Source organism: Diospyros lotus, chromosome 8 (assembly GCF_014633365.1).
Source record: "Diospyros lotus cultivar Yz01 chromosome 8, ASM1463336v1, whole genome shotgun sequence".
Classification (NCBI taxonomy): domain Eukaryota; kingdom Viridiplantae; phylum Streptophyta; class Magnoliopsida; order Ericales; family Ebenaceae; genus Diospyros; species Diospyros lotus.
The window spans coordinates 41,796,172-41,814,239 of record NC_068345.1 but is presented as its reverse complement, the minus strand read 5'-3'; the positions used below and the strand labels follow the sequence as shown (position 1 = coordinate 41,814,239).

Here is an 18,068-nt window from a genome sequence, read left to right as displayed (position 1 = left end):
ATATTTTTCGGGCAAAATAAAATAATCCTTCCAAACAATAATCAACAGTACAAATTTGCTTTGATTCGAAAAACCCAAAAGCAAATTCAAAACCAACTCAAATCGTGTCATAGCATCATGAACTTCTATCAGTGAATTGATGTACAGTAATGAATGTATTAAGGTAATATATTATCCATCATATTAATGTAAATATATAATACAATAATCTTGGCAATGGCATACCCGAGATTATGTAAGATTCCTTTTTTTTTAATTTACTTCCTCCATCTTGCTCCATTTTTTATCTTCAATGTTAACAAGTTCAGTAGATTTGAGAAGTTTATCCTTCCACTTTATCCAAAATCACAAAAATTCTTTCTTGTGATTCTGAGATCTGAATGTGAAATGATGATAAAAGAATCACATAAAACAACAACGGGAGGCGCATCGGTGTTTGCACAAAGTTCCGCATGGATAGGGCAATCCGTCCGACTGATTCGAAGTGAAGAAAGAAAGAATCAGAGCACATCATCTGCACTCTCTCTCTCTCTCGTCTACGTGAGCAAAACCAGAAATACAGAAAAAAAGATGAAAAATAAAAGCAAATATTGAGAAAGGAGAATGAATGTCGACGAGCAACAATCGAATCGTCAATCGAAAGAAATGACGACTGAAACGATATCTCGCCTAAATCATCTTTGTCACCTCTGGTCTTGTATGAAGCAACAGATTGTTCTTCTGTCCCTCATTTTCCCTAATCCAGACAGAGGCATCGTTAGATCCAAATCATCTGCTCAGCTCAAAATGAGAGAGAGAGAGAGAGAGAGAGAGAGAGAGAGAGATTCATGCTTCCTCTTCCCTGCGCTGCAGCCACAAAAACCCTAGACGCCAGTAGAAGACGGCAAATGACACATCCATCCATTAGGTGGTTCAAGGGATGAAATTTATAGGCAGGGTGGCTCTCCCATCCATTTTCCCACACTAGACGCCTTTTCATCTCTTATTTACCACATTACCCCCCTTAGTCTATTTTAGTAATTTCATTGCTCCATTTTTAAAACTCAAAAAATAAAATAAAATTAAAAGAAAAAAAAAAAGACTTACAGACTTTGACTATTTATGGGTTTCTCATATTTTTCTTTTTTTTTTTTAATCAGATAAGCTTTAAAAATTATTTAAAATTTCAAGCTAATTCTAAGTGATGCTATCCAAAAGGGGGTTGCAATAGTCAGATTTTGTTAAGATTAAACTTGGCTTGTGAGTTAATTTTGGATCGAATGGCTGATGGAGATCTAGAGCTTGAACTCGTGCCAAAATTTATTATTTTATTTAATTTTAATTTATTATATATATAAAATAATTAAATTAATATATAATAATTTTAAATATATTTGAATTAATTATATTAAATAATATATTTATAAAATTATAAATAAATATATTAATATATTTATAAACGAGTTTCTCTATGATTTATTCATAAACTTTTAATTGAATATATTTACAAATTTTGTAATTGAATTTATTGATATTCATAAATTTTTAATTAAACATATTCACAAGAATCAAATTTTATTAAATTCAAACTCGACTCTTTTACAAATTAAATTTTAAAGTTAATCTCAAACTCAATTCGATTACCTTAACAAATGAATTTTTTAATGGTATACTTATAAAATTGCTTCATTTCTTGTAAATTTTTAAAATTAATATTATATTATAAGTAACATTTTATAAAGTCAAAGTATTAGATATATGAATTAATTAATTAATATAATGGTATCCTTATAAGATTGCTTCTTCAAAAAATCCTTTTTTTTTTTTACATTTTTCCGTGTAAACATATAATTCCCTCTTCTTGTGGTGTCTTAGGTGTTGGATGACAACAACAATCCATCCGACGGTTCACAAGCATCCACCGTGGGATCATGATGTATGTTCATTCCAATAAACTAAACCTGCTTGCTGTCTAGGGTTCCCAAAAACCCCAATTTTTCACCTCCACATCTATCTTCTATACCCCGCTGCTCTACCATTTCCAGTAAGAAGAAGAAGAAGGACCCCTCTTCTCTCCAATCCACCTTCTGGGTCTTCACGTTTCAATCACGCAACACCTGAATCTGCAAGAGAAAGGTGATAACTTGTCATTTGTGAGTTATTGTTTCTCTTTCTAGATTGTTCCTTTTTCTTCCCCTCAGTTTCATCATCTGTTGATACAAAATCGAACAGTGTCTGGGCACGGCTCAGAGTTGCTTTCTGTTGTCTTGTTAACTTCTTCAAGCTTGTATCTTTTTAGTTTGGGTTGGAAAGAATTTTATGGGGAAATCGGGAGGTAGGAAAAAGAAGGGTGGCGTTAATGTTAATCAAAACCAAGTTTCAGGGGCTAACAGTCCAGCCCCAATTGCTAATGGTGGAATTGGTTTCGACTCTTCAATTTTCTTGAAAAGAGCACATGAGCTTAAAGAGGAAGGAAACAGAAGATTTCAGGGGAAAGACTATGTGGGTGCTCTTGAACAATATGATAATGCCCTTAAACTTATTCCTAAAATCCACCCAGACCGAGCCGTGTTTCATAGCAATAGAGCGGCTTGTTTGATGCAAATGAAGCCCATAGACTATGATGCTGTAATTACCGAGTGTTCTATGGCGCTTCAGGTTCAGCCCCGGTTTGTTCGTGCCCTTCTAAGGAGGGCTAGGGCTTTTGAGGCTATAGGGAAGTATGAAATGGCGATGCAAGATGTGCAGGCGCTACTAGGTGCTGATCCGACACACGGGGATGCTTTGGAGATTGCCCGGCGGTTGAGGACTGCGCTTGGACCTCGCCAAGAAGCCCAGCAGGACCTCCAGAGCCGCCCGTCTCCAGCTGCTCTTGGGGCTTCTGCGGTTGGAGCGCCTGTTAGTGGCCTAGGACCTTGTTTACCAGCAAGACCTGTACCCAAGAAAGCAGCTTCAGCTGGGGGGTCACTTGTATCACCTAACAATAAGTTGGAAAAGCCCCAAACAATTCCACCTACTGAAAATGGTCTGGATTCCAAAAGCCAGTTAATGAAGGTTGTTTTGAAGCCATCAAATGGTTCCGTCAAATCCAATGCCACCAAGGAGAATCAGAAGGAGAGACCATCTTCATCAGTGTCATTGCCTGCTCAGAGTCAGGCTTCGAACACTGCAATTAGATGGAGGCCTTTGAAGCTCGTTTATGACCATGACATAAGGCTTGCCCAAATGCCTGTCTATTGCAATTTTAAAGCATTGAGGGAGATTGTAAGGAAACGCTTTCCATCTTCAAAGTCAGTTCTTATTAAATACAAGGATAATGACAGTGATTTGGTGACTATAACCTGTACGGATGAACTCAGATTGGCGGAGTCAAGTGTTGACAGCCGTACACCATTGGAACCTGAAACAGGGAAGACCAACTCATTTGGGATGCTGAGACTGCATATTGTTGAGGTGACTCCTGAACAGGAGCCACCCATCCTTGAAGAGGAGGAGGAGAAGCCTCTGGAGAGTGATGCCAGCAAAGGAGATGACAGTGGGTCACATTCTTCCCTGGGTGATTCTGCTGTGGAAACTGTGGACGTTGAGGTTGAGATTGATAAGTCGGTGAAGGAAGCCCAAAAGGAAAAGCCTGGAGCTCCAGAAGATCCTGAGTCCAAGGAAGTGGAAATGGATGACTGGTTATTTGAATTTGCTCAGTTATTTCGGACTCATGTCGGTATTGATCCCGATGCGCATATTGACCTGCATGAACTTGGAATGGAGCTATGCTCAGAGGCCCTTGAAGAGACAGTAACCAGTGAGGAGGCTCAAATCCTTTTTGACAAGGCTGCATTAAAGTTCCAGGAGGTAGCTGCACTGGCTTTCTTCAATTGGGGAAATGTTCACATGTGTGCTGCAAGAAAAAGGATTCCAATTGATGACTCAGCGGCAAAGGAGTTGGTGGCAACACAGCTGCAAGCAGCTTATAACTGGGTGCAAGAAAAATATTCTCTGGCCAGAGAAAAGTACAAAGAGGCACTCCTGATTAAGCCAGACTTTTATGAGGGGTTACTTGCACTGGGCCAGCAGCAATTTGAGATGGCAAAACTTCATTGGTCCTATGTGCTTGCTAAGAAAGAAGATATCTCAAAATGGGATCCAACTGAAACAATTAAACTTTTTGATAGTGCAGAAGAGAAAATGAAAGCTGCAACTGAGATGTGGGAGAAGCTTGAGGAGCAGAGAGCTAACGAGCTAAAAGATCCTAATGCAACCAAGAGTGAAGAATTGTTAAAAAGAAGAAAGAAACAAGGACCTGGTAAAGAAGGTGAATCCTCCGGAATTGGTGGTCAGGGTGAGATGTCAGCTGATGAAGCAGCCGAACAGGTGGCAGCTATGAGATCACAAATTCATCTATTCTGGGGTAACATGCTTTTTGAGCGTTCTCAAGTTGAATGCAAACTAGGTTTAGGTGGTTGGAAAAGCATCCTGGATGACGCTGCTGAGAGATTCAAGCTTGCTGGTGCTTCTGACTCTGACATTTCAATGGTTTTGAAGAACCACTGTTCCAATGCTGATGCTGTCAAAGGAGATGAGAAGAAGGTTGAGAACCTAAGCACTGATGAGGGGGTTAATGAAACAGGCTATAAAGCTGAGTCAAGTCAAGTGTCAGTGGAGTGAATTTGGTATATGTGTTCAGGGTGAGTTGAAGTGATTACCTTTGTATTTTCTCCATTAATGAGATTTTATTGAAGATAGAAAGCAGTTTTCCTACCCATAGGAAGGGACTTTTTGGTTCTGCTTACACAACCAAAAGGCTATAAGCATGGTTGATCACATAATTTTTGCACTACTAATGAGGTTTCTCCCAACAGTCATAAAGTAGTAAAGATCTGCATTTGGCCTTCAATCTCTGTTCCAAGTGAGGGTGTGGTAATGCATGCTTGATTCTTGTTGGACTCGCTCTGTTTCTTTGCTTTGAGTAATGCCATTGGTTTGTGTATTCTATTCTTGACTTCATATTAGACTGAAGTTATTCTCAAGATTCCAGTATGCGATTCACTTGAGATGGTTAGGTCTTTTCTAGCAAGCAAAATGGTTAGATCTCTCGCAGTTTTTTAAATTTTTTTTATTATTTTATACCCCTACTCTCCCAAAGCGGGGAGCCTCAGGCGTTGAGGTCGCCCTTTCTAGTTTTGTTGGATTTGTTTGGTAAGGGTGGCTCTACAGTCTAAGAACAGAACATTGACGGTCCCTAGGACAGGAGCTCAACATGGCCATTTTAACATATAGGGCCTAGAACTTTCTCAACAATGGAGATGTGGCTACCGCGTACCATTTTCCAATGATGGTAGACTTCATAGGCCTTGGCTTGCTTATTATTGCGATCTTACATTGGTTGGAGCTCTAGTACTATACACGTAAGGTCTTGAGCTAGTCGAACTTGGTGGGATCTGTTTTTGGGATGTGAAATAGAGCAATTCTACACTGCCCGAATTTCTCATACAGAGAGCTTACTGAAGCAAATTTTCGTGATATTTTGACTGACTGATTTTATGAAAAGAAGTGCCAAGGTGAGCCCTCTTTTTCGAGTAGAGCACAGCAAGCCCCATCCTTCTTCCTCCTTCAAGCACAGCCTTCTTCCTCCTTCTCGCCGACAGCCTTCTTCTTCCTCCTTCCTTCTTGCCGACAGCCTCTCACCACCACCGATCTGAAATCTCCACCAGCTTACAGTCGGACCGCCTTCTCGCGAAGAATGTGGTGGAAAATCTGAGACCACTAATGAATGTTCTTACTCAATAAATCCAAGAATGACCTGGTTAATTTCATTGCCTATTAATATTAGAAAAACGCCTATGCGTTCTATGTTTTCAGTCACTTCCTCTGTTGTCCTCTGTTGTTACAATGGAATGGTTACAAAGTAATTAAATGGCTGAGTTGCACTTTCTTGCTGTTAAAGTTAACTATTATAGAATACTTACACTGTACCAGTGGCGGATCCAGGGAGGGGAGCCCCAACCAAAACATTATATATATACACACACAACCCCTCAAATTGAAGCTCTAGCCCTCCCCTTGGATCCGCTCCTGCACTGTACAATATCATATCACACTGGTCATATGAATGCAGAGAAAAGAATGGCCATTGCTGGTGAGTAGCTTCGACGGCAGGAAGAGACGCATGCTGGAGGTGGAAGGGATGCACCTCGCATAGAGAGAAAGAGAGAGAGAGACGGTGGACAGAGGGAGAACGAGGAAGAGCCTGCAGCACAGTCAATGGCAAATTTGCAATATTGTTGAGGGGTGAGGGGTAATTTTGTTAGAGAAAATTTGCTTCCGTAGGCTCTCGGTATGAGAAATTTGGGCAGTGTAGAATTGCTCTGTGAAATAAGGTGAGCCACTTTATGGGCAGGTTAACCTAATTTACAGTTAGATTAAGAGGAAGGAAAGGATTATCTGCTGGCATGTTTCTTTTATATGGTCAGAGAGCTATGCTCCGGCTTTCTGCCATGTTTCTTAGCAACACCTAAACATGTGGACAAGAACAAATGACAAGAGTGAGAAACAGATATGGTGAACTATACTACTAATTGGATGCTCAGAGATGGTTGTTTGCCTCTTCTAGTCTTGTGAAGATTGTTTCAATTTAATGGTCACCATCTTAATCGGCCACATGAGGGCGATTGTTGGTAGCAACGGAAAGCTCGTTCTTTGGTAATGTCTCGCCCACTGCACTGAGACATCGTGTCTTTCAGCCACATGTTCAACGATTTTGGTGCAGCATGGCAAGGAAAAAGCAGTGTTAAAACTACTTCCCTTCATCAAGCAATGCCTTTCTGACTATTTTATTTTACACGCTTCTTTTGAAGCGAGCTGCACAAAAACTGAAGCAAGAATGACAATGGAAGAGGAAGACAACTTTCCATTACCAATTTCATTTCCCATCATATGGAGAAGTTTTTGGTTACTTTATACAATCAACTACGCAGTTGACACCATCACAACCAACTACGAACACTTGACGAAACTCTAAGACAAACGCTAAACTTAACACAACTCTTCTCCTCCAGTCCACACACTACTACCCAATTAAACACGCAATAAGTTGAAATCTCTTAATACCATCAGATGGGCTGCCTTATTGTTACTCTCAAGTACTGCCACTGACCAGTTAACAGAGGGCTTGGCTTAGACTGTGGCAATTGGCCCCAAGTTGAGAGGGGTTTCCATGGCTTTCATGGCCTCAAAGCGTGGCTCTTTGGCCTGGAATTTCAGGCCAGCATAGAGCTTCATGTAGTCTTCGAAGACAAATTTGGGGTAAACTTGCTTCTGCTCATGATCGGCTTCTTTCTCCACCAAGGCTGGTGCTGGATAAATCACTGCGTCGCTGCCCGGGTTGTAGAAAGAGGCTATGGACATTCTGTTGCCATCTGTTTGCGCAATCACTCGGTGCATCACGCTCTTGTATTTGCCATTGGTGATTACCTGTGTCAATGGATGTAAAAATTATTGCCTTTTGTCATCAAACAGGCCATTAATTCATACTATGTTTTATTTACTTCTTTCTTTCTCCAAATTTCTCAATTTTATAGTCGGACAATTCAGTGGGGACTTGTTCAAGTTGTAGCACTCGATCACTAGGGCCCTTCACTCTACTATATTTTAAACTTCTAATCACTTGGAGTCCACAAAATCACTCTTATCATTTCACACTGAGACTTACTTTCTTCCTTTTGTAGGGACATCGATCGGCTAACTTTTGTATCTGCTGGACCACATGGCTATATGTGTGTGCGTGTGTTTGTCAAATGCTGCAATGAGAATGTTTGATGCCCTGTTGTACATAATTAGTACTCACGTAATAAATTTATATACAAAATTCTCTACCATGACGTTTCAGTAATATTTTTCTAGTTATGATCGGTTAGTTTCATTTGCACGGACATTTTGTATATTATTATTAGTTAGCTAGCAACACATTTTTGAGATCTTAGTCGAGGTAATGACTAAATCAAAACTGATATATATATATATATATTATATAGCTTGGTGACAAGGAGTTGTAATTGAGAGTTAGTGATCGTGAATTATTGTCACCGATGGCGGAAAGAAAAAAACTGGTATTATTATGGGTGTTAGTATAATGAAGGTTACCTCAAGTTGGTCGCCAATGTTGATGACAATGGAGTGCTTCAATGGTGGGACATCGACCCACTGGCCATCCTTGAGGAGCTGGAGGCCACTGACCTTGTCATCTTGGAAGAGCAAGATGATGCCACCGGCATCTGTGTGGGCTCTCAGCCCCTTTATCAGCTCCGGTCTTGGACATGGTGGATAGTTGCTCACCTTGGTCCCAAAAGTCGGACCTTTGGAGCCATAGAAAGCCTTCTTCAGATACCCTTTCTCCAGCCCTAGGTTTTCACACAAGTAGTCCAGCAGCTGCTCCGCCAGTTTCTCCAGGTCCTCAGCAAACTCCTTCATTGCCTTCCTGTTCATCAAATTAATAAAATGTCAGCAAAATAGTGACTCTAGCTAGTTCGATTAATCCTGTAAGGAGTGCGGAAAACTCCTCGTTTTCCGAGGGGCGTGTTTGCAAGGAATCTGGGAATCCGGCCCTAATCTTCCCAGTCCAATACTAAAAGAAAGATCAATTTGATTAATTAATTTATGTGGTGTTTTAATTACTTGTAATCATCTTCAAGATCAGGGAGTTCTGAGAGGTTGGAAGAAGGAAGATGGCGCAAGAAGAAGGTGCTTTCCCAGTCCAAGTCGTTGATCTCAGACTGAACAACCTCAAGGCCTTTGCTTGCCACCATTTCCTTGAACCTTTGCTCCATGAACTTCTTGTAGTGCTCCTTTGTGAGCCTCTCCACTGAGTCCATCAGCTCGTGGGAGATGCCATGGTTCACCACCTAATCAAGACACGAAAATGTAACTGATCATCAGAACGAATTAATTGAACTTATATAATTCCAAGCTCTAAGAAGCTAGCAAGAATACAAATGTGTATACACACACACACACACACACACACACACACTACCTCAAAGAAGCCCCAGTTCTCACAAGCGTTTCTGAGCTTCTCCATGGCTGCTTCTCTCCCTTCGCCGTTAAGCATCTCCATGTTAATAACTGGGAAGGCCTCCATTCTTTCTCTCTCTCTCTCTCTCTTTTTCTCACGACTGAGTAGTCTGTCAAATCTTTGCAACTCTCACTATGTATTGAGACAAGGCCAGGGGAGCCCAATTTATAGGGCGAGGAGACGTGAGAAGGGAGGAAAAAGGATAAAAAGAAAGGTAGGGAAGGAATTCACTTGGAAAAGCAAAAAGGCCTTACATCCAAATCCGAGGGAGGGAAAGAAAATGAGCCAGAAATAAAGGGTACTGTTATAAAAATCAGAACTTTAATCAACAGCCTTTATATGTGTATACAATAATAAAAATTAATGCAAAAATATATTATGGTATTAAAATATATATATATATATATAAGTTTATTTGGAAGGTCTAAGATGATAGACCATTGGCAAAAGTGCATTGACATGTCTGTTTGGAAGGCCTTGAGTTTAAGTACTCGTGAATAGTTCTTATTTTGTCATTTTAGATCTAATTGGCCACTAATCACATGATGTCTCAAACTTAATAATAAAGAGATTAGAACACTGTTACTAAAATCTAACTAGGGATTAATATTGTTGGTTCCCTAAATGTGACACTTTGATAAAATCCAAAATAATGCATGGCTGACTCTTATCCAATCCAACCTCATAAACGATGAAATAAGAGGATATTTTAACTCTGAACTTACCCTTTTATAGATACAAATAAATAAACATAGAAAAGAGGAAAACAAGAATGGTGGGCATGTATGTGATAGACCCCACCACATTTTTGGAAAGAGTGTTCGATGAGAGAGAGAAAGAGAGAGAGAGCCATGGGGCATGGGGGCGAGTAGCATCTCTTTGTCTGGTGGGCATGGGGCCAACTTCAAGTAAGTGGCTGATAGATAGATAGATAGATAGATAGACAGACAGATAGATAGATCATCATCGCTCTCCCCCTTTAAGTTTTGCTTTATTGAGGGGCTTGACCAACTTGGCCGCTTTCCTTTCCTCCTAATATGGCTACTTTAATCTTTCCCATGCACGCCATGAACATGAAGCTCTTCCTGCCTTTTCCATTCTATTAACCTCTCCCTCTTCCTCTTTTCGACATTGACATGCTTCCTTCTTTCTCTCTTCCCCTTTTCCCTTTACTGTTTTTAAACCACCCCAACACCCCCCCCCCCCCCCCCTTCCTTTATCAAAATAATTAATATCCATATCTAGGTCAGCCAAATCTACTGAGAAAATGAACTCATCCACAATGGAGAGTGAATTCATTTAATTTCGAGTCTCTCCCTGCTGCCGACATGAAAAGGTGCGGCAGCAAGTAGAAAGACAACATATTTATTAGGATTATTAATAACATTTAAAGTGTCTCTTGCTTCTTTTTTGTGTGTTAATTATATTAGATTAGTGGGTGCGTATTGAAGAGGGTTTAGAAACGATCAGTATTTGATCTGTGATATGGTCATATGCACTTTGGCTTCTTTTCGGTTGTGAAGTAATCAAAGTAATTTTGGAATTCAAACTTCTTTTAACTAGTTCTTCTTGCAAAAAAAAAAAATGGTTTGATCTTATATGATGACCTTTCCATACTAAAATCGGTCACAATGTTCAGAAATGATACAATAAACACCTAATAAATATTTACTAAATTCCTAAAATATTATGTCTTTATATAATTGAGTTAAAGAATCAATATGAATCAAAATGATATAATATAAATTGTTAAATTTAACTTTTTAAGTGGATTATGTTACTCACTACAAAATTAAGCCGGATGCTTTTTGAGATTATTGTCCTTGTATAATTTCCTATCCTAGTGTTCTCGATTTTGGCAAAGAAAATAAATTATAGGTGAAGACTTTATCTCACTGCATAGAGTAAGGAGTTGAACCTATGATCTATTAGTACGAATTATAACTTATCATGGCTCAATCCAACTTCTCATATATCATTTAATTTAAAATTGAAGTTAAATCTGGATTACTGTACACTTATGAATTTTTTCTCAAAAAACCAACGAGCCAGTCACTATAATAGATAACACAAGCTAAATAGGGCAACGACTACGCCATTAGATCTCTTCATAATTTATGGACTTTGATTAATATTTTTGAAAGATGTGTATGGCATGTGATCTCTCATATATATAATATATTAAACTGAAATTTTGTACAGAAAGAGTGGTTTTGGTGTCTGAAACAGGAGCAAACAGTGGGCATCTGATCAGAAAGCTACCTAGCTATGGGCATTAATTTAGATCAGTTGAAAACAGTTAAGACCCTAGAGCCAAGCCTAGCTTCCCTAGCTAGCTATATGTTTCTTTATGCTCTCTAGTGAGCCGCTGGAATATGACCCATCACTTCCAAGTTTTACTGTTAGCTTTCAGTTCCTTCTCTGCCTTTATTTCCAAAAGGCAATGAAATGTTCACTTGAAGTGGCTGAAGATATGCGAGGACCAAACTTTAAGGTTCAAATCAAACATGCAGGCTATTGCGAGTTTGTGGAATCCTATGTGGTCATATATATATATATATATATTCAGTAGTCATTTATTAATGAATTCATAATCATGATACAGCAGGTTGATTAACTCTAAAATTATATATATATGTGAATTTTTTTTATCTTCTGTCCTCAAATAACAGATAAAAGATCTATTGCTTTTTAATTAATGTTTGGCTAAGGAATTTAATTAGTCATATGTTAATTGCCTAATTAGTTATATTGTGTATGATATTTAGAATTATCACAATTCTATCTTGATGTCAGTATATGTAAGAACGAATTAATTTATTTGATATAATATTTGACTATTAAATGTTTATGAACATTATGAGTTTCTTAATTTATCTATAGGGGTTTCTTACCTTTATTTAGACAAATTAGATTGAGATATACGAATTTATCATCTTTAAGGTTCCTAAGCCGGATTATCTTGAGTTGAAGGAAAGTCCCTTGGATTAGATAGAGATAACATCAAAATTAATTTTTTCAAAGATAATAAAGTGAAGTGGGATATTCAGAGTTATTTATGATACTCCTATGCTGAGTTATCTTGGATTAATTAGAGAAGAATATGTTAGATGAGATGAATTTAAAGCTAACAGAGAATTTATTATACTGAATAGACTTGGCAAACTTCTCAGATTAGATATAGTTGTTTTAATATTTTCAAACTTAGATATCTCTCGAGCCATGTAAATAAGAGTTGCATTTTCTGGATTAGAATCCGATAGTTTGTGGTTGTATGATTATCTTTTAAATTTAAAGTCGATAAGAGGACATATATAATCTCTTATTGTTTGTCAATAAAAATACATGACAAGATGAGTTTGGTCGATGTTCAGGAATACATTAGATTAATGACTCCATTTCTTCGCTAAATGTTTTGTATCCTGCCCTTAACTAAGATTGTCAAAATTAAGTCATTATCTCGTAAACTAGGTCATGAATGAAAAAAGAAAGGGAAATAACTTATAATTAAGGAGATTAGAAAAGAAGAAGCTTGCAAAATGCTAGCTAGAATGCATTGGGCCTGTTTGATGCAGCTTAAAAGTTGTAACTTTTAGCTTTTAGCTTCAAAGGATGTAGTGTTTGTTTCAACGTATGGAATTCTAACTTATAGCTTCTATTAGCTTTTAGAAGGGATAGAAGCTGGCTTTTTCAAAATTGGGATATCCCAGCTTTTACAACTTCTGCTTAAATAATTACATTTTTGTGACAATTTTGCCCTTATTTTTAACAAAGAATTACCCTCTTGTCTACGCAATCATGGATTTTTCTTCTCCACCGCCATCTCTATTTTCAGATCTCTTCCTCTCTCTCACCATCTTCCTCTCTCTCTATACTCTAATTAATTTTTTTATAATACTTAAAACTTATATATATACACTAATTAATTTTTAAATTATCATTCTATAACTACTAAGGGTATTATGGATAATTATACAAAAATAAGTTATTTTACAGCTTATGATATCAAACACCACAATTATTTAACTACAACTTCTAAGAAGTTGCAACAAACAAGTTCACAACTTATTCTAAGTTTTAGAAGCTATAATCTAAAAAACTAGAAGTTATAATTTTTTTAATTAACCTGCAACAAACGGGCCATTATTAACGAATGATCTATATATATATATATATATACATGTGACGGTAGCTCAAGATGGTAGCTGCATGTTATTCTTAGGCAAAAGCAGCGTGATGTAACAACTAGCAAGCTTTGATTAACGTGGCCGCCCTTACTTTCGTCTGTTTCTTCTCTTTGTGGGCTTCTGTGTTGAAGCTCGAATTCCCCATGCTTCAACTTGTTGATGATACATCTAGGGATGGAATATTATTAAGTCCTCCTTGCCCTATGAGATTGTTCCAAATTAAAGCTCCTCAATAATTGCAGAGAAGAACCCAACAAGTTTCGCTAAGTGGGTGCTTGGATCTTGCTTCGCATTCCATGAATGTCTTCTTTTGTGGGCTCTTTCGTCACCTTTCACGGCCCCTCATTCATGACATTAACGCCCACTAGAGGAAGCTCGTTTGTATGCCACTTGTCGTCTGTATATGTGCATTCATCTGAATTGGCCTCCTTTTCCTTTTGCCCTCCACTGGAAAGGGATGTGCTGTGGACTGAAAACCTAGGTTTTTCAGGACGGGCATGGCGTTTGGTTGCCAAGAAAAGGAAAAGGAAAAGACCGGATCTTTGGGGAGAATCCCATTATCTGATAACAGTACATACACAGTGCACATGCCTTGTTTGGCCAGGGAGAAAGTGACAGAGATTTCGATTTCATATCTAATCTACCTAACCCAGTTCCATCTTCTCTCTCTCTCTCTCTCTCTCTCTCTCCCTGATCCATACCCATTAAATCAAAATGGCTGTATCATAGAATACGTACATATATATGGATATTTTTCTTTAACCCAGTTCCAGAGAATTGAATTATTATTATATATTATGTATTAAAAACAAGAAGAAAAAATAAAAGAAAGGTACATACATACACACACACACATTTATTTACATGCAAATATATAGATGAGTGACAGAGGAGAAAAAAGGATGGTTGGATGAACCCTAGATAGAGTAATAGTTAAATAAAGGAACTTTTAATTCCTTGTGGCTAAGTAAGAACCAGAATTGGGCTATCAGCCAAAGGGATGAAATGCGACCAATCAATGGCAAGTGTCCTTTTCCCTGAAGAGGAAAGTGAAGGAAATCCCAAGAACAATAATGCCAATAGATTCTTGTTCCTTGATGACTCCTTCCACACTCACGCTCTTGCTTTGCCAATCCTTGTCCTTCAAACAGAACTGCATGGACATCGCACAAATATTTCATGGCCACAGCCCACAGGGTACAGGGTGATATATTCCATAGTACGATGTTTGCATGTTGAAAAAGGTTTCAAGTTCGAGTTTTAACATGACTAATATTTTTTATTTTTTGTGTCTTGGGTTTGAAATTGTGAAGAAGTGATGAGAAATTTGAGATCGGTCACAACTTAAGTTGTGCGACAATTGTGCCTTTATTTTTTTTTATTGTTTTTCGTAGTGGGGTAGTTCAGAAATCTATATATGTAGGAGGAAATTGAATTTTTTTTTAAAGTGTAAAATTACACTTTACAAATTTTAGAGTGTGTTGTTATTTTTTTTATTTAAATTATTATTAAAAATTGTTTTTTTACATTAAAAAATTAAAGGGTTAATATTTATGAGAGATTGTGCTTTTATATAAGTAGATTGAAGGGTTAATATAAGTCAGAACGAACGATACCACATGATTGGTCAACTTTGATCTTTGCTATGGGACTAGGCAAGCCAGCTATGGGCATGGGCGTGAACCTGGGCTCTAGCTCCTTTGGACTTGGCTAGACTTAGATCAAGTTTTTGAATAGATCCAATCCTTCAAACCTATCTCATTGATCCTCAAATTAAACCTGGAGTGCTATGAACTTAGGGATTTGCCCCTTAAGAATTGGGTAGCCCCTTTTTCAAGAACAAAATAATGTTTTCATTGAACCCTAACTACATAGATTAGTGTTGATCAATCTTGTGATCATTGACACTTGGATCTAATCGACCGGATAGGTGAGAGGACGAACTCGCTAATTGTACACGCAAGTGTTTTTTCGTATTCAAATATATATACCTTTTGTTAGCCACCATTTCATTCCAAAACTTCAAATATTCTTTGAGAGCAAAAAAGGCAAAACAACAGAAGAATCCAATAAAAGGAAGTAACCATAGTTTCAATGTTTTGTTACTTTTATTTCATAAAACAACAGAACAGAAATAAAAAGGCAAGAATACTGAAACCAAGAGAAAAATTAAGAATCCATCGGCCTCATGTGTGATAGATACCAATGATAAGAGGGGACCATTCACAAAGATTTTCCCAACATTTGCTTTGTACTGATACATTTGACACAGTACTGATCTTAAAGTTCTTTGATTGACTGGAATTGTTCTTGGCTGCTGGGTCCCAATTCCAGGGTGTGGTCCTGTCACTCAAGGAAAGGATCATTAGATTTTGTCACTGCTGATCGATCGATGCACAAAGGTTTGGTTAATTAAACTAATCATCATTTGCATAAAATCACTGTCACAATATTTCACAAATTTGTAATCTTACATATATTATTATAATCATTGTTATGATTGATGTCAACATCGTAATCCATCCCTTAATACGTCACGGAATTACTAATTAATATTCTATGATTCACAAGTTTATAATAAATACTAAAAATCGGATATTAAAAGTGTTATTTCACTTCAAATCGGAATAGATTGAATTTGGATTTAGATTTTAAGAATTTCGAATTGAAGATCAGATTTGGGTCCTGAATATTTTTTTTCTCTTTTTTAGTATTAATTTTTTAAAATATGCATACAAACAATTTTTTTTATTAAAATATATATATTATTAATAAATAATAATATTATATTAATTTCAATTTATTTTCAGACTTGAACACATCCCAGACCGAAGACCAATTGAAACTTATAAGTGAAGTGAGATTTGTCAGTTCAGACCGGAACTTCAACCCCCTAACCTAAATATATAATAATGTTAATTTAGTTTTTTTTTTTCTTTTTGGTTCATCTAAATTTTTTAAATATCCAAACAAGACATAGTGAAAATAGTTATAACTCATGGCTCAAAACATTCTTCAGAAGGAGTTTATAGGTAAATTTTTATGTGTTTATTTGATGTATTTGGATATTTTTTAATAAATTTTTCTAATATGTATCGGAAAACCAGAGTGTGTAGAAAAAATCAAATCAAACCATCCAAACCAAACTGATATAAACTGCCAAATCACGATTTTTTTATTTGCACGGTTGATTGTGGTTCAGGTTATTGGAAAAATCAGCCACAACAATCTGTTTTGGGTTCATAGTTCGATAAATTGATTGTCTATACCTTTATTTGAAGCTCAAAAAACCTTTGAAATCACTAGTTTTTGACAGTTATGGCAAGTTGAAACTTTGTGTTATGCAGTTTTTGATATTTCATGAGATTGATTTAATTTTGTTGGGAGTATATTAATTCTTAAACTTCAATCACTATATCTTTTATATATTTCTCAAATTGTTTAAATCGCTAAATTATAATTTAAATAATTAAAAATAGGTAATAACTTAGTTATGTTTTGAAAAACAATCAAACTGTCATTAATAATTTAATTTAAAAAACATTCTCAAGCTAGCCACGAAAAGACAGAACCATTGCACACTTATATGGAAAAGATAAGAGAAAGTGGAAAGAACAAGAGAGGAGGAAAGTGGAAGAGAAGAGAAGATAAGAGAAAGTGGCTTTTTGGGTAGATGGGGATTGATCAGAGGGTGGCACTGTGGAGAGAGCCCTTTAGAAGCATACCCTTGAAGTTGAAGATGGCATTTGGGTGGATGGGGATTGATCGGAGGCAAAGGGTGGGGGAGAGAGAGAGGGAGCCCTTTAGAAGGGTACCTTGAATTGAAGATGGCAAGAACAAATCGGTTTCAAACCCTCTGTCCCACAACTGAATCATATTCATTCTTCTCTCCACTTTCTTTCTTTTTGAAATGCGCATGTTTTGATTGTTCTCCCATTTAATTGGAGGCAGCCGACGCACCCCCCCCCCCCCCCCCCCTTTTTTTTTTGTTCTTAAAAAAAATAAAGAGATATTCACTTCTCCAGTAAAATTTCGAAATTAAAACTCAATGGGTTTTGCCAATGATGGGTTCTGAAATAACCCATTGTTTCAGTGGGTTTCAAATTATTGTTGATGATAGGTTTCGTTAACTAAAAATTCAAAAAAAAAAGAGAGGGAGAGAGAGAGAGAGAAATGACAAATGCAGTCATCATTTACCACCATCGCAATAGATTTCAAATCGCGAAGATAGGACAAAGAATGACAACAGTGATTTTAGCGGCGGTGGTTGTAGTGGCAAGAAAATTCAAGAAGTGAACCACATTGGGTTTTTGAAAAGAAGGGTTAGGGATTTGGGGACTTTGATGGAAATTTTTTATTTGTACGTGGGTACAATAGTCTTTTTCTCAGTTGACTGTAGCAATTTTTATTTTTCTTTTACCTAACTTAACACTGCTTCTCAAAAGAGTTGAGTTGCCTTCTCGTAAATAGATTTTAAGCTATTTAAATTAGTCAGACGAGTAACTCCAGAAAGTTAAAGACTACATTTTAAACTCTTGTTCGCAAAAGGTGAAGCCTCTCACCGTAAGGCCTCCCACACACGGCTCATGCAAATGAAAGGGTTAATCACGATACACGCCGACGTACCAGATAGGAGACACAGTATATAGTACCCACAAGGAGCCATCCCTATATGAAGATGAAACTCTCACACTGCGACTGCCATGATTCAAATCTACATCCTTGTCTATAAACTGTTACCTGACTGTCATCCGTGCTACGCCTGTGGGGGCTATATTTTAAACTCTTAAAAAGCTTCCAAGTGGTCAAACTGTTGAGCTACCTAAACAATGGGCCCG

General features: G+C 37.3%; 2 protein-coding genes and 1 non-coding gene across 4 annotated transcripts; 1 reads left to right on the top strand and 2 right to left on the bottom strand.

Annotated features, from left to right (window-relative positions):
* Positions 1–607: 607 nt before the first annotated feature.
* Positions 608–735, bottom strand: LOC127809010 (small nucleolar RNA snoR111). Its single transcript, XR_008025021.1, has one exon. It is a non-coding gene; the product is annotated as a small nucleolar RNA snoR111 (small nucleolar RNA).
* A 1,198-nt stretch (positions 736–1,933) lies between these two features.
* Positions 1,934–5,027, top strand: LOC127807786 (protein CLMP1). 2 transcript variants are annotated; one of them, XM_052345889.1, is made up of 2 exons: positions 1,935–2,115; positions 2,638–5,027. In XM_052345889.1, exon 2 carries the CDS (start codon positions 2,707–2,709, stop codon positions 4,639–4,641), a length of 1,935 nt encoding a protein of 644 aa, XP_052201849.1. In that variant the 5' UTR covers positions 1,935–2,115; positions 2,638–2,706; the 3' UTR covers positions 4,642–5,027. The 2 variants fall into 2 exon arrangements, with proteins under 2 accessions (XP_052201848.1, XP_052201849.1); XM_052345888.1 differs by having other exon boundaries at positions 1,934–5,027.
* Positions 5,028–6,865: 1,838 nt separating this feature from the next.
* Positions 6,866–9,191, bottom strand: LOC127807788 (1-aminocyclopropane-1-carboxylate oxidase). The gene is made up of 4 exons (XM_052345890.1): positions 9,005–9,191; positions 8,647–8,873; positions 8,116–8,449; positions 6,866–7,446 (listed from the first exon to the last, which is right to left on the bottom strand). Exons 1-4 carry the CDS (start codon positions 9,107–9,109, stop codon positions 7,150–7,152), a joined length of 963 nt encoding a protein of 320 aa, XP_052201850.1. The 5' UTR covers positions 9,110–9,191; the 3' UTR covers positions 6,866–7,149.
* Between the last annotated feature and the right edge of the window lie 8,877 nt (positions 9,192–18,068).

What these genes read in the sequence shown, in the direction of transcription:
- LOC127807786 (XM_052345888.1), top strand. Translation starts at nt 2,299, where the DNA reads ATGGGGAAATCGGGAGGTAGGAAAAAGAAGGGTGGCGTTAATGTTAAT.
- LOC127807788 (XM_052345890.1), bottom strand. Translation starts at nt 9,109, where the DNA reads ATGGAGGCCTTCCCAGTTATTAACATGGAGATGCTTAACGGCGAAGGG. An exon ending in AGAACTGGGGCTTCTTTGAG is followed by an intron (nt 8,874 to 9,004) that starts GTAGTGTGTGTG and finishes TGTCTTGATTAG; the next exon opens with GTGGTGAACCATGGCATCTC. An exon ending in GATCTTGAAGATGATTACAA is followed by an intron (nt 8,450 to 8,646) that starts GTAATTAAAACA and finishes TTTGATGAACAG; the next exon opens with GAAGGCAATGAAGGAGTTTG.